General features: G+C 44.9%; 1 protein-coding gene across 2 annotated transcripts in view; it reads right to left on the reverse strand.

Moving 5' to 3' along the window:
- The window catches only part of LOC102455571 (cytochrome P450 4V2-like), a 35,778-nt gene extending 21,724 nt beyond the window's left edge, over positions 1–14,054 (reverse strand). Inside the window, exons 1-4 of one of the 2 annotated variants that reach the window (XM_014576249.4) lie at positions 13,738–14,054; positions 5,008–5,120; positions 2,011–2,096; positions 64–254 (exon numbers count right to left, since the gene is read on the reverse strand). In XM_014576249.4, coding sequence (XP_014431735.4) covers positions 64–254; positions 2,011–2,096; positions 5,008–5,120; positions 13,738–13,951 — 604 coding nt within the window. In that variant the 5' untranslated portion in view covers positions 13,952–14,054. The remainder of the gene's footprint in view (positions 1–63; positions 255–2,010; positions 2,097–5,007; positions 5,121–13,737) is intronic. The other variant, XM_075930341.2, reaches the window with a different exon arrangement.
- Between the last annotated feature and the right edge of the window lie 399 nt (positions 14,055–14,453).

Below are 14,453 nucleotides of genomic sequence, written 5' to 3' on the forward strand. Positions count from 1 at the left end.
TTTAAATCTCCGCATCATTTACAGAACTTACATAGCAACTATTGACTCATCAGCAGCACTTACCACAGATTATGTCAAGAGCACAGAGGGTGATATCTAGAAAGCAATCAAATGGCTCTTTGTCAGCATGCTTTTCAAGTTTCTTGACCAAAATACTGGCTTGTTCATTCATAACTTCTAGAAAATCAGCTAGGATTGAGAAGTGGAATGTGGGAGTTATCATTTTCCTTCTGGAACGCCACTTATCTCCAGTGCTACAAAATAAAGAGTTGGAAACTAAATATAAAGAGCTCCTCACAAAGGGAACAATAAAATGCTCGAGTGGCTACAACTCGTAGATAAATTCTTAAAGCTAATGTCTTAGAACAGGGATGGACAAACTTTTTGGCCTGAGGGTAGCTCCCCATCTGCTGGGAGAGAGCAGATGGAGCTGCTGGGAGAGAGGAGAGTTAGCCCTGAGACCTTTGCACAAATGGAAAAATCTGGCAAGCATCCAAGAGAGATGAAGCAACCATTGGGAGTGGCACAGGCGCCAATGGTAAGAAAAAGAGCGAGACTGACTGGGAGAAAGCCTGAGAACAGTTCAAGAAGCGCAGGAATATAGAAACAGAGCAGACCTTGGTGGGTGGTCAGAGAAGTCTGTGAACAGAAATCTGGTATAATGGGAGGACTGTATAACCTCACCTGTCACTGTAGAAGGGGGCATTGTGAAATCCTGTTCCTTAAATATTTCAGTGTTCTATACTCATCCTTCCCAAGCTGAGTCTCCCTTTGATTCTCATTTTTATTTGATGCCAGAACAATGAAGCCACTATTGCAGGTGTGTGTCTAAACCAGCTCCCTACTGTCCATGTCCTCTGTTGGGGTCTAAGATAACAAACACGAGTACAGAGAAGGGGATAAGGATTACAGAGTCTCGAGAGAAAGGTATGAGGACAACAGGGCCCAGAAGTGAGGGGGGGGGGGGGTAAAGACCTTCTTACAAGGGCATTGGATTTATCTGTGGGACTTTGTTATGTGGAAAGGGGTAGTTTTAAATCATACCCTGACCAGAAGGTCAAATTATAGTAAGAGGTGAACCTATGGAAGAAAAGAGTAGTTATTAGCAAAGGGGTGCTAGACCAGGAGAGAGCCTTTATGCTAGGTCTGGCCATAAGGAGGCACTGTAGTGGTGAGAACTCTTTCATAGGAAGTCCCCAAGAACTATACATGAACTTAGATATGCTTGGGTAATGGGTTCCCAGAGAAGCTCCGGAGGGGAGGAAAAGAGATGGCAAAGAGCTGATTTCCAAGCAGCCAAGACTTGGCTAAAGGGTCATAAATGAACAAGTTCGGACAACAGCATATTCTGTCAGAATCTGCAGTTCTGTCAAAATTGAAACAATTTGCAAAACTGATGGGATTTCATCAGAGTTTGTTTAAAAAATGGGGGTGGGGAGTTCTGCCTTTGTTGAAAATTTGGCTCATGATCATAAGAGGATAAGCTTAGTTTTACTCGCAGAGGCACATGGCTTCCATTCAAGTTCATCAAGCTTAGCCTAAGCATATCTGGGAGCTGAATCACTAAAACTATTTGTGTCATTTGTGTGGGGATAATAATTTATATTCTGGGATTATAATTGGCTAACATTCTTGTGTTAAAGAATTGAAAGTTGTTTCTATCGATTATGAAAACTCAAGCTTTGTGCATTTGAATAAGGTCTTGCTACATCATTTGCTCTAAAGTCCTATTCACATTCTTCACAACACATGAACCTTTCAAGAAGTGCTGTTTTTTCCAAGACTCCTGATAGTGGCAGGGAGTCCCCATTTTAGAGGACTACAAGTCACACATGGCAATTTAGGCATCTGTACTATTTAATTGAATATTTATATCATAACTGAATTATTATTTTGCTTATTTGCAAATAAAAGTAATATAGTCTTAAGGCAGTCCAATAATCATTATAATTTAAAATTAAACTTAGCATAACTTTAAAAGGACATGACTCTATTTGTATACTACTATACCTTGTTAGAAGTCCTGTGCCAAGCCATGGATATAGAAATTTGTATTGATAGGATTTTTGTATGTGCTTCGAACTACTTAAAATAACCTACCAAAAGAAGAAAAGATGGAGGGGAAATATTTGTTCATAATAGGTTAGTAACATGGTTTACTCATTCTGATTTAAGAGGACACTTGCAAGATATGGTCAAATCTACGATGCACATGGCTTAGTCTGAAAACTTTGATGTTGCCATTTTCTGTTCAAAAATGCAGTTCTATCACAACTAAAATTCTTCAATAAATCCAGTGATTTCACTGAAATATTATTCCGGAGGAAAAAATATATTATTAACTTCTGACAAAGTCAAAATGTCTTGTTTTGACATTTTAGGAATGTTAATAGTTTAGTTTTTCATTTTGACATGAACATGTCTTATAATATTAGTTAAATGGACTGAGGAATGAAATGTTAGCCCTGTTTGTTGGCTGGATTATCAAATGTAATTGCAAAATTTCAAGACTAGCTCTAGAGGCAGTTTTATTCCTGCCCATATCACAGGATAGAAAGAGACTCCTCTAGGTAGCACTGTATTAGTTTGAAATTTTTGTATGTACACTTGAAGACTGAATTGCATACATACCTAGAGGCTGATAGTAGCAGACATATTTTATACACTGAAATATATAAACAAGTGTCCTAATAATCAGTGGCAGAAGAGACAACTGAACAACAAAGCTCCCTTGAGGCTGGTTTAATTGTGCACTCTCCTTTAGAAAACATGCCTATTGTTTTAAATAGACTTTTTTCCAGCTTTAATCTAATTCATGTGTGAGTTACATTATTTCTATCAGACAGACCACTGGTGATCCACCTTTGGCCTATCAGAGTAATCTGACTGCAGGCAACAAGACATTTTGCTGACACTGACCATCTGCAAGCACCACCCCTGCAGCTGCCAGGAACCACAATTTTCTATTCCCAGCCAATGGGAGCTGTGGGAAACAGCAACCAGCACATATGTGGGGCTCCTTTACTTGCAGGCACCACGTCCCACAGCTCCCATTGGCCAGGAACAGAGAACTGTGGCCCCTGGGAGCTGTGGGGTTATGGTGCCTGCAGACAGTCAACGTCAGCAAAACGTCTCACATCCCTCAGTCAGACTACCCCAATGGACCGCATGTGGCCCGCAGGTCAAGATTGTCCTCCACGGAGATAGACAGTCTTTATCCAAGGGCTGTGGAGAAATTTCTTTTTATGCACTTCATTAAATAAATACAATAAAATGTATTTCAACCATATATCACTCGCTAATAAAAACCAACTGTACATCGAAGAAGAAAGCACAGCTCTGCCATTTGAAAACTAGTGGATCCTTACCACAGCATTTACATTCAGAACCTGATAATGTTGATAAGGCAAAATGAAAACATTTCCTTTCATATTGGAGAACCACAGAAGGTTTTTGAATCAACCAATGTAAAGACACAGAAGAAGAAACTTTGCATTTATATCCAAGCAAACTACAAACCATTCAGGGCTAGACTACACTATTTGCATGCTGCCATAGTAAAGGTGAGTGGTACTTGCAATGAGAACCCCAAGATACTGTGTTCTCAGTTGCACTGATGGGGAGTGATTGTGTCATTTCATTACCTCCTGCAACATACCCCTCAAGGAGTAACTGACATGTACTCTCTGTGTTCCCCTGAGTGCCTAGAGTTAAAATGTCCCTTTGTAAAGGAGAAAGGGGAGGAAGGAATCAACATGAAGTCTAGGTTTGAGGTTGGTGGTTCTCAAAGTGTGGTCCATGAACCACTAGTGGTCTGTGACCGACTTGCAGATAGGCTGCAGGCTTGGGGCTCGTCCCCTCTCTGCAGCAGGAAGCATTCACTGATGCTCCAGTCCCTCAGCCACACACACACTCACCGCAAGGTTGGAGCACCAGTGCCAGCTTCCCACTGCAGGACCAGATCCAGTTTGCGGGGGAAGGATGTGGCTCCTCGTGCTGCCAGTTCCCATCCCCACAGCTGGGGGAATCTCTGCACAGGAAACTGTTCACCAGGAGGCTTTCCCGGATGCTCCCATTGGCCCAAACCACAATCAATGGGAGTAGCAGAAGTGGTGCCTAGGAGCAGTGAGAGGCATGGAGCCAGGTAGATGCCACCATCCTCCTTCATTCCCAGACTCCCCACCCCACTCCTGCACTCTCCCTCCCAGATTCCCATACCCTAAGTCCGCTCCCGTCCCTCACACTTGGACCCCCTCCCGTTATGAGCCTGCTCCTGAACCCTACCTCCCAGCAAGACCCTGCAGCCCCACCTGCATCCATTTTGTCATCATAGATGGTTAGCTGGTGGTCCACCAACATGTCTGTGTTGAGCAGGGTGGGCTGTGGGACAAAAAAGTTTGAGAACCACTGCTCTAGGCCTATGAAGAAGTTTTTGAAGATTGGTGTCAGTGTTGCATGTCCAGCCATTTTCAATCTTTTCTGTAAATTCTGAAGATAACATTATTTAAAATTTCAAATTAGGGAATAACTATAATGGTTAGTTAACTCCCTGAACATGCCCATTTTGCTGACTCAACCAAAGAAGAAACAGGGTTTAATTTTTTTTAAGTGAAACAAAATATCAGTATTGCTATTTACATTTTCCTGTCTTCTACTGATATGTGCATACACTTCAGTTGTCATCAGCAGCATGTACAGTACACATGGAAATAAAGGGGAAAGAGAAAGCAATTAATGGAAAAACATTTTTTTCAAATGTATTTAATCAGTATTTTCTAAAATTTTTATGCTAAAATTTCTCTTAGCAACTTGTTCATCATTTTGAAACTTTCTAAGCACTGGTTTACAAATGGTTGCCTATGAATCTTAAATGACATCAGATCAAATATTTTGATGCTTCCAATTTATAAATTACACTGACGGAATGTCAAATTTCTGACATGTTTTGCGCTATAAATGCATGAATTGTACAAATAGATTTATTTAAAATGAGACAGGAATACTCACCTCAATAGTATCTGGGTGATACAAAATCAGTAAAGGCAATGGTCCTATCCAACATTTTAACAGTGGTTGATTCCTGAAATCTTCACAGTATTGCATAATTTGTTTAAAGAAATCTGGAAAAGAAAATCTGTTTGAATGGGCCAAAACCAGAACTTCTGTGATTAACAGATTATAAATGCACTGTAGCATTCCATTTGCTACTAAAATAAAATTGTTTTGTTTTGCACTCATTTATTATTTTGATTACAATAGTACTTATGGGTCCCAACAGAAACCATGACCGAAATCTGAAAAGCATTCTATTGACACAAAAGAAGACCTGGAATTTTGCTTGCAATCCAAACAGAAAGGATATATCCTTTTTAGAATCCAGAAACATAATGGAGCAAATAATTAAGCAATCAATTTGAAGATACCTAGAAAATGAGAAAGTGATAAGTGACAGTACAGATTTCTCAAAACCAATTATGTCAAACCACTTAATAGCTTTCTTTGACAGGATCAGACTTGGATGTAGGAGGGGGAGTGGTAGATGTGGAATAACTTGACTTTAGTAAGTTTTTTGATAATATCTCACACAACCTTTCATAAACAAACCAGGGAAATACAACCTAGACAGAGCTACTATAAGGTGGATGCATAACTGGTTAGAAAACTGCTCCTAAAGAATAGATATCAGTGGTTCACAGTCAAGTTGGGAGGACATATCAAGTGGGGTCCCACAAGAATTGTTTGTGTCCAATCCATTCAATATCTTCATTGGTCACTTAGATAAGGGCATAGAGAATACACTTAGAAATTTGTAGATAATACCAAACTGAGAGGGGTTGCAACTGCTTTGGCGAATAGGATGAACATTCAGAATTATCTGGACAAACTGGAGAATGGTTTGAAGTAGATATACATGAACCTCTATAATCTATGTGTTCCTAATCTGGGACACCCATGGTTCAGACTCTGATAGGCAGAGGAGGAAGCAGCTCTGCACATTGCTGCTTCACCCCTCACCCCCATCCCTGCTGGGGGAACAGCCGTGTAGCAATGTGCTTGTCTGGAGACTTTTCCCCATCACTTTCATAGTAGTGGGGGGCAGGACCTGAGAGTTTCTGGGGGGGCACAGAGCCATGTGTGCCCCCAAGAGTGGGGTGCCAGGTAAGCATCTCTCATGCCCAGACTCGTCACTCCTATTCCTGTGACACACCCTTCCTCATGTCCAGATTCCACCCACCCCCACTCAACATACACCTGCACCATCCCAGACCCTGCATCCCCACCCCAGAGCTCTCTTGCACCCTCCTTCCCAGATCTCGCACTCCAAGAGCCCTTCATTGTGACTAATGCTCATGATCCAAGAAATTTTATAATCCAGTATATCCTATTTCCCAAGGTTGCTGGATTAAAGAGGTTCAAGTATATGATGAAATATAGAAAGGATGAATGCAAAGTACCCCACTTAGGAAACAATAATCACTTGCACACATACAAAATGGGAAGTGACTGCCTATGAAGGAGTACTTTGGAAAGAAATCTAGTGTTGTAGTAGATCAGCGGTTCCCAATCACTGGCCCGCGAACTGGCAGTGAGCTGCAAACCCCTGCCTGCGGGGCCATGGCACTTTGCCAGACCACACTCCCAGCTTTTAATGAGTCCCACCCTCTAGGGTTCCCCATAAGGGAATTCCCTTCCTGCCCACTTTCCCCATGCAGCAGAAGAGTGGGGGGGAGGGGGGGGGAGCTGGCAGCCAGGTGTGCTGCAGCTAGGGGCAGCCTCACTGTGGCCTGGTTCCAGCTCCAGCAGTCACTATGCGGCCTGGCTGGCTGGGCTGCATGGAGAGAGACTGAGGCCATGAGGTGGCCAGGGCCTACTTTGGCAGGGGAGCTGGGGCCGGCTCCAGTGGGGACCCTAGGTCTGCAGCAGTTGCATGGTGGGAGGCCGGGGTCTGCTGCGTGGTGCGGGGGCTGAGGCCTGCTCCAGCAGTAGGGGGGTTGGGACCTGTTCCAGCAGGAGAAGCTTGGACCTGACATGTGGCAAGGGGGTTGGGGCCTGCTCTGGTGGCCAGGGCCTGCTGCAGCTGCATGGTGGGAAGGCTGGGGCCTGCTCCAGCAGGAAGGCTGGGACCTGCCATGGCTGAGTGGCAGAGGGGCCAGGACATGCTCCGGCAGCCAAGGCCAAGACAGCCCGTCGTGCGGCTGCTCTGGTGGTCAAGGCTGAATTAAAAATTTGGGGTAGCACAGGAGTCAGTGTTGGAGTGTATGAAGGGCCTGGGGCAAGGGTTACATATTTTGGTGAACCAGTAATGTTTATTTGCATGATTGCATATTCACAATTTGCATAATGAATATGCAAATGTGTGAATAAAATGTTACTGGTCTGCCAAAAGTTTGTGAATGGATTTGCCGGTCTCTGGCATAAAAAAGGTTGGGATCCATTGTAATAGATCACAAGCTAAAGCAGAGTCACCAGTGTAACACTATTGCAAAACAAACATGATTCCGGGCTGCACTAGCAGGAGTGCTGTAAGTAAGAGACAAAAAGGCCATTCTTTCACTCTACTGTATGTTGATTAGGCCTCATCTGAAGTATTGTGTCTAGTTACAGGCACCACATTTCACAAAAGATATGGACAAATTGCAGCTAATGGACACCACCCAGAGGAACTCTGCCCAGAGACATGAACAAATAAGTAATCAGAAATGGGCACCACTGGCATAATAATAAAGAATGTTCCCATCCAACCGCCTCCTCCTCAGCTGCTAAATGGACAATGTAGCCTGGGCTAGGTGGAGACCCCAACACTTTGTAGGGGCCACAAATAAGATGTGAATAAATATAATAAAGAAAAGTGGAAAAGTCCAGGCAGAACCTCAACAAGACAAGGAGGCAGAAAATTGTCTTCAACCTGCAGAAATGCATGTGCCAGGGTCTCCCTCTACCACCCCAATAAGAGGACTGTCACTGTGAGGTCAGCGAACGTTAGTTTATTAGAAGGAGGTTGTCCAGCACCAGGTTGTCATGGAAGGACTGCATTGATTTATATGAGTGGGACCCAGCATTAAAAGATTGGGCTCTATATTAACAGATTGTCCTGCTATATGCAGTGGGAGCAACATTAGCTGGGGGCTAAGAGTTCAGCCAGCAATAGACCATTATCTTCAAATCTAAGAAGTGAGGCATATTCAGTCATTATGAGAGCAGGCAGGGGCAGGTTTGCTTTGATGTGACTCAGTGTACCAATGTATTGCAGCTTGGTTTGACCCAAGAGCAAGTAGGTGTTGGATGTTTTCCAGCCTTACTTTGATGTATAAAATATACTGGGTGGAGTGCTGTCAGATAAATCAGAAACAATATCATTTTTATATTATCATAATTTAAGTGATTAGTTGCCAATACTAATTTACCACTTCGTATTATACAGAGCCAAAAATGTTTGTTACAGGGTGTAGCTAGGGAATGGAAATCCTATGACTCCTGTTAATGAGGGGTATGTTCCCTGACAGTGAAATGGCTGTACAAACAAAACTCTGCAAAGTATCAATTTCAGGATAACTGCATCTTGTACGCTCCCCTTTGTGGGCCACACCAGGCATCCTCAATCAGGATTCAGGACCGCCACAATCACCTGTCTCTAGATAGGAACCCTTGGCTCACTCTCTGCGGACCCAGGGCTTTAAAGCTGTACTGCTCCCTGCCTCACACCGTGACATTCAAAGTGACATCCAGTCTGCCTAACAGCCAGCTCACTTTTCTCTTAGGGTTATGAATAGTGTATTGTCCGCAGCTTAAGTTACCACACAGTTCATTCTAAGCAAGCACCTTTATTCTTAAGGTATTTGCACTATAGAGAAAACAAAAACCAATGAAGTTCCTATATGCATGTCAGAAGCTTACCAGAGGTAACCCATCTGTTTTATGGGGCCCTAGTAGGACAAAGCATTTACAACCTTTCTGCAAGGGTTGGTGGCCTCTCTTGGAAAGAAGGTCCAATCTATTTGCTGCATCAGAAGAAGGTCCCGTGTCCATTTATGCCATAAAAATTCATCCTTTATGCCAAAATACTTGTGTTAGTATCAGTCTCTGTAAAACCCAACTGCAACTAGTACATGCAAACCACTCCAGAGGGTGATACTTCCTTAGAGTTGTTTAGTCTTAGTGTTTCACCTTAATCACCTCACTCTGTTCTACTTCCTGAAGTAGTGATAGTAAATCTCCCCTGCGAAGTAAAACACAGTAATATATACAATCCCTGACCCACAGTGGTGCATAAACTTAATACATTTCACACATCCTCCCGCTCAAAAAATATACTACATTTGGTTACATTATCTGTCACATCTGCCTTAGAAATAAGTGGGTGTTCTTAGGGTTTCCAACATCATAGGGGCACCCGTGAGGAATTCTCTTCCTTTACCTTTTCATAATTTCACATTTTAACTATTCAGATAATAAATATTCTAACAATTCAGCAAACAATTCAGCAAAAATCCATGCAGAGTGGTTTGACAACCCTGCTGTGTAATTTCTCTCTTTAGACTTCTACGTGTATTTGTCATGCACCCCTTTTTGCCCTTGTCATTCCAAAATTTTGGGGTGTGAACCTGAGACCCAGTGCTCCCACATCCATCTCCCATCTGATTCCTAGGGAATGTGTGTGTATTCTTTTGTCCCTCAAAATACTGGCTGCCCTGAAGATGGGTAACATTTCCTCGTTTCTCTTTGAAATATCTCAGGAAGCAAGTATTTGGACAAATGCAAGTATTTGGTTGACTACCCGAAAAGCAATTCTTAACCATTCTTTTAACATTGCCAAATTCTTAGCTCCACCTCTTCAGAGATTCAAGCATGAGGACCTGAAAAGTCTCCTAATCTCAGTGCAGGGAATGGGTATTGATCCCCCATCTCACCGGTATGGCCTTTTTTATCCCCATCCACTGAATCAAGGTGAGCAGCAGTCTTTCCACAACTATATTCAAGATCCTTCACATTTTCACAGACCGTCAGGCAGCTTATACTGTTGATAGCCCTTGGAAAGAATGCAAAACACAGGCACTGGCCTTTATCCACACTGGTTTGCTGAGGATATGAGTGTCAGGCAAATAGCTTCAAAGTCTTAAAACCTCCAGTCAAAAAGAAGTGGGACAAGGGTCCCTACATGGAGACAAGTGATGGGTGGAGATATAAAACCTAACTGAGAACTCCTTAAGTGGCCCAGACCACCATGGGTGATGTTTTGTTTTTCAGATACCACCATGAAGAAAAAAGTTTTGTTGACAAGTGCAGCTCTGAACAGTGTTTTGTTCCACACAAGAATGACACATACACCAAAATAAGATAACAGATCCAGCAGATTAAGACATGAAGATAGATAGGTTACATGAAGTAATTTTCTCAAAGTACTTTTGAGTTATGTACATTCGTATCCATAAGTCCATTTCATAAAACATGGGGGGCCGTCCGTCACAGCCTGGGTCCCCCATTCGAAGAGTCACAATTCTATTCCTCAGGGCAGGTCAACACTATAAATTGGAATAACAATGCTGTTTCGGGTGTGCAAAATCCAAACCTCTGAATAATGTAGTTATACTAACCTAACCCTTGTGTTAGACAGCACTGTGTGGATATAAGAGCTTCTCCCTACACAGAAGTGGATTAATATGTTGCTGGAAGACTCTTTCAAGTCACTGTAATAGCATCTTTGTTGATGCACCATGGTGGACAACTGAACTGGTATAGCGGCACTGCTGCAGCATTTTCAGTACAGGCAGTCCCCGGGTTACGCGGATCCAACTTATGTCGAATCCGTACTTACGAACGGGTCTTTTCTCACCCCAGAGGATGCGGGTGGCGGACCGCCCAGACTTTGCTCCGCATCTGGGTCCTCCGCGGCTTTGCTCCGCATCTCCCTGGTCTGCTGGGCGGGGGGGGGGGAGCAGACCAGGGAGACGTGGAGCAAAGCCGCGGAGGATGCGGGCGGCGGGATCGTGGCATGTCTCGGTCCCGCTGCCCATGTCTTCCTGGTCTGCTGGGTGGGGCGGGGGGGTGCAGCTAGTGCGCCCCCCCCCAGAAGACCAGGCTTTTCTCGCGGACGCCTGTGGTAGAGCAGCTGGGGTGCTGCCGGTTGGTCCCACAGCACCGCTCCTCGGCGCTACTGGACCAACCCGGCAGCACCCCAGCTGCTCTGCCCCAGGCATCCTGATTCAGCCGCTGCTGGTAAGTTTCAGCAGCGGCTGAATCAGGACACCTGGGGCAGAGCAGCTGGGGTGCTGCTGGGTTGGTCCAGTAGCACCTAGGAGCGGCGCTACTGGACCAACCCGGCAGAGCCCCAGCTGCTCTGTCCCAGGCGTCCAGATTCAGCTGCTGTTGAAACTGATCAGCGGCTGATTCCAGGAAGCCTGGGGCAGAGAAACTCTGCCTCAGGCTTCCTGTAGTCAGCCGCTGGTCAGTTTCAGCAGCGGCTGAATCTGGACGCCAGTTCCGACTTACATACAAATTCAACTTAAGAACAAACCTACAGTCCCTATCTTAACCCGGGGACTGCCTGTATAGCCCTCACTAATTGTGTGCCAGAATTTGGCCCTTCTGTAGTTACAAGATCATCACAACCACCACCTGCTTGCATCAAAGTTGAAGAAATTAAATAACCCTTAAAAGAAGGAAAAAATAAATAAGCCTTTTTTTTATTCTACTAGGTTACATCTACACTACAGTACAATTTTGGGATACTGGAAATATCCCAAAATAGCTATTCCACATCTTTTGAGCATACCTGTTATTTCAAAATATAACAGGCTTGCTATTCTGATGTCCCTGTAAACCTCATTCCACAAGGGCTAAGATACATTTCAGAATAGCTCTTTATTTTGAAATTTGGCATTGTGTAGACTGTCAAATTTTAAAATAAGCATTTTCCTAAATAACCTTGAAATAAGCTAGGCAATTTGTGTAGCACAAATTACATAATTTATTTCAAAGTAAGGGTGCTGTGTAAATGCATTCTTGGAGGTTACAACATAAGTATTACTTATCTGAAAGATTCTTTTTGTTAAACAATAATAGCCAGCAAACACTAAACAAACAAAATTGCTAAAGAATTCAGACATCATTGATATATTCACAATCATTGCTATTTTCACAATGTCACTGCACAGAAAATTGCATAGTAACTTAAGCACCCTACAATATACTATGTAATAATGAAAAGTGTGAATGGTGAAAAAAAGAATAGCACCATGCCTGATTAGTCTTGAAAATCCCACAAGTGTCATGAATGGTCTCATGACACTGGATGTCTGCCCATTTGTTTTGAAGTAATCACTGCATACATAATGTTATGTTATGGATTAGAACAAAGTTCCATCTAGCCCAGTAACCTGTCTTCCAACAGTGGCCAGTGTACAACAAGTCTTCATAAAGTTATCCATCCCCATGACCCATTCCCAGATTCTGTTGGTTTCCAAACAATTCTTATGCCTATGAGAGAGACAACTAATTTTGTAATTATTCAACAATTTTGCATGTCTTAGACTCTTTTGAGAAAATGTGTATTTAGACAATTGTTTTTAAGTGTATAAACCAATATGTACACGTTTCATGTCTATCTAATGTTAATTGTGTTACTGACCAGACTTCCTATCTGACAAACCATCTCTCCAATACTGTATATCTAAATTTGTTCTGAAGATATGGGTCATTGTATATATTTAAACTACAACTGAACAGAAAGATGGCATCCAAAGAAGGTTAAGTTACATCTTGATGGAACAGCAGAAACCAAAAAAATAGTTTTAAATAAATTAGGGAAAACTTGGCAAAGGTCAGAACAAATTTGACCACAGTTAAGAGCTTGTTTGCATATTCTAATAGTTAGTGCTTTAGAAATAGAGATGATGGCCGGCCATACAAACCATAAGGTTTGCCAGAGGTTTCTGGGGAAAGTTTGGCTAGTAGAATAATACTGCCTTTCTGTTTTGTCTCGAGCTAGAAATGCAGCAGGATGCCCAGTACAGGTTGAACCTCTCTCGTCCACCGGTGACATCCGTGGTCCGGTAGGACCACAAGTGTTCCTAGACCAGAGAGTTCCGGCTGCAGAGGTTGAGAGTGGAAGGGAACGGAGCCGGTCTGGCCACCGGCAGCCTGCACAGGCAAAGACTTGGGTGGAGGTAGAGAGCTGCAGCTCGCGCGGGACTGGGGTTGGGGACCTCGGGGAGCAGCAGCCGCCCCCTGTGCAGGGCCAGGATCAGGGAACCCCTGAGCAACTGCTGCCCAGCACGCAGAGTGAAGGGCAGGGAGCAGCAAAGCCAGGCAGGTGGGTCAGAGGAAATCAGGCTGAGGGTTCTCTCGGGGCAGCAGCCAGTAGGAGAGCCCTGGGAAAGTGCGGACGCCTGACCTCCCTGGTCCGGCAAATTCCCTTGTTCGGGATCACACAGGTCCTCAGGGTGCCGGACGAGGTTCAACCTGTTCTAAACTCTTTGGGGGGGTTTCTTTGTTTGCTTTGAGTGGCAGGGGGAGCTTTGCAAACCGGAACAGCTCCCTTGTTCTGTTATTCTACAAGAAGAACAACTGGAGATGGGGCCAGTCCAGCTCCAAACCCGCTACCATTGAGGCAGCCCCAGGAAAGCCCCAGCGCCTCCCCAGTGCTTCCACCGCTCTGTGGCCGGCAGCCGGGGCTGGTCCCTAGGGCATTGCGGGCAGCAGCGCCGGAGGCAGCGGGGTTCGCAGGCAGCGCCCAGTTACCTTCCCCGTTGCGCTCGAAGAGCAGCGCGTTTCCCAGCAGAGGGTAGCAGGGGCTGAGCCCCGGGATCGGCTTCAGCGCCTTCCATCTGCCGAGGTAAGCCAGCAGCAGGCGGCACGTGAAGGCTGCCACCAGCGTGAAGAGCAGAGTGAGGGCTCCGGCCCCCCAGTAGAGCAGCCGCTCCCCCTCCTGGGCCAGCTGCGGCAGGGCCCCCATGGCTGCCTCGAGCCGCGGTGCCGACGCCAAACTGGGCTGCTGCGTCTGGGGTAGAACACGCACCCAGATTCCAGGAAAGGTAGCCGAGCCCAGGGGCCGGGCAAGAAGCTGGGGAACCAAGAAGTGGGAGGGATCCCCAGAGGCTGCATGAGGAGGGAGCGGAGCAGCAGCTGAGAAAAAAGGCAAAGTAGCAACTAGGAGCCTCCTCGCCCCCCGCCCGAGTGAGTTCCACCACAGATACAGGGCTTACAGTTTGGTTCAATGGCTCTCATCCCCCCTCCCCCCCGCAAAAAACAATTCCCTCTTGGGGAAGGAAACATTGCTGTAGTCCTGCCCATGAATCCGACAAAAGCTTTGCATGTGGCTACACCTGCCCTTGTTCTCACTGTGTAACCTGGGACCTGCTGAAGGGCAGACTAACAGGGTGGAATTTGAACTGGAGAGTCAAGTCAGGTTCTGGCGGAGTTGTCAGTGTCCCTAACTAGCCCTGCTCCTAGTTAAA

Source organism: Pelodiscus sinensis, chromosome 4 (assembly GCF_052426305.1).
Source record: "Pelodiscus sinensis isolate ZL-2025 chromosome 4, ASM5242630v1, whole genome shotgun sequence".
Taxonomy (NCBI): Eukaryota; Metazoa; Chordata; order Testudines; family Trionychidae; genus Pelodiscus; species Pelodiscus sinensis.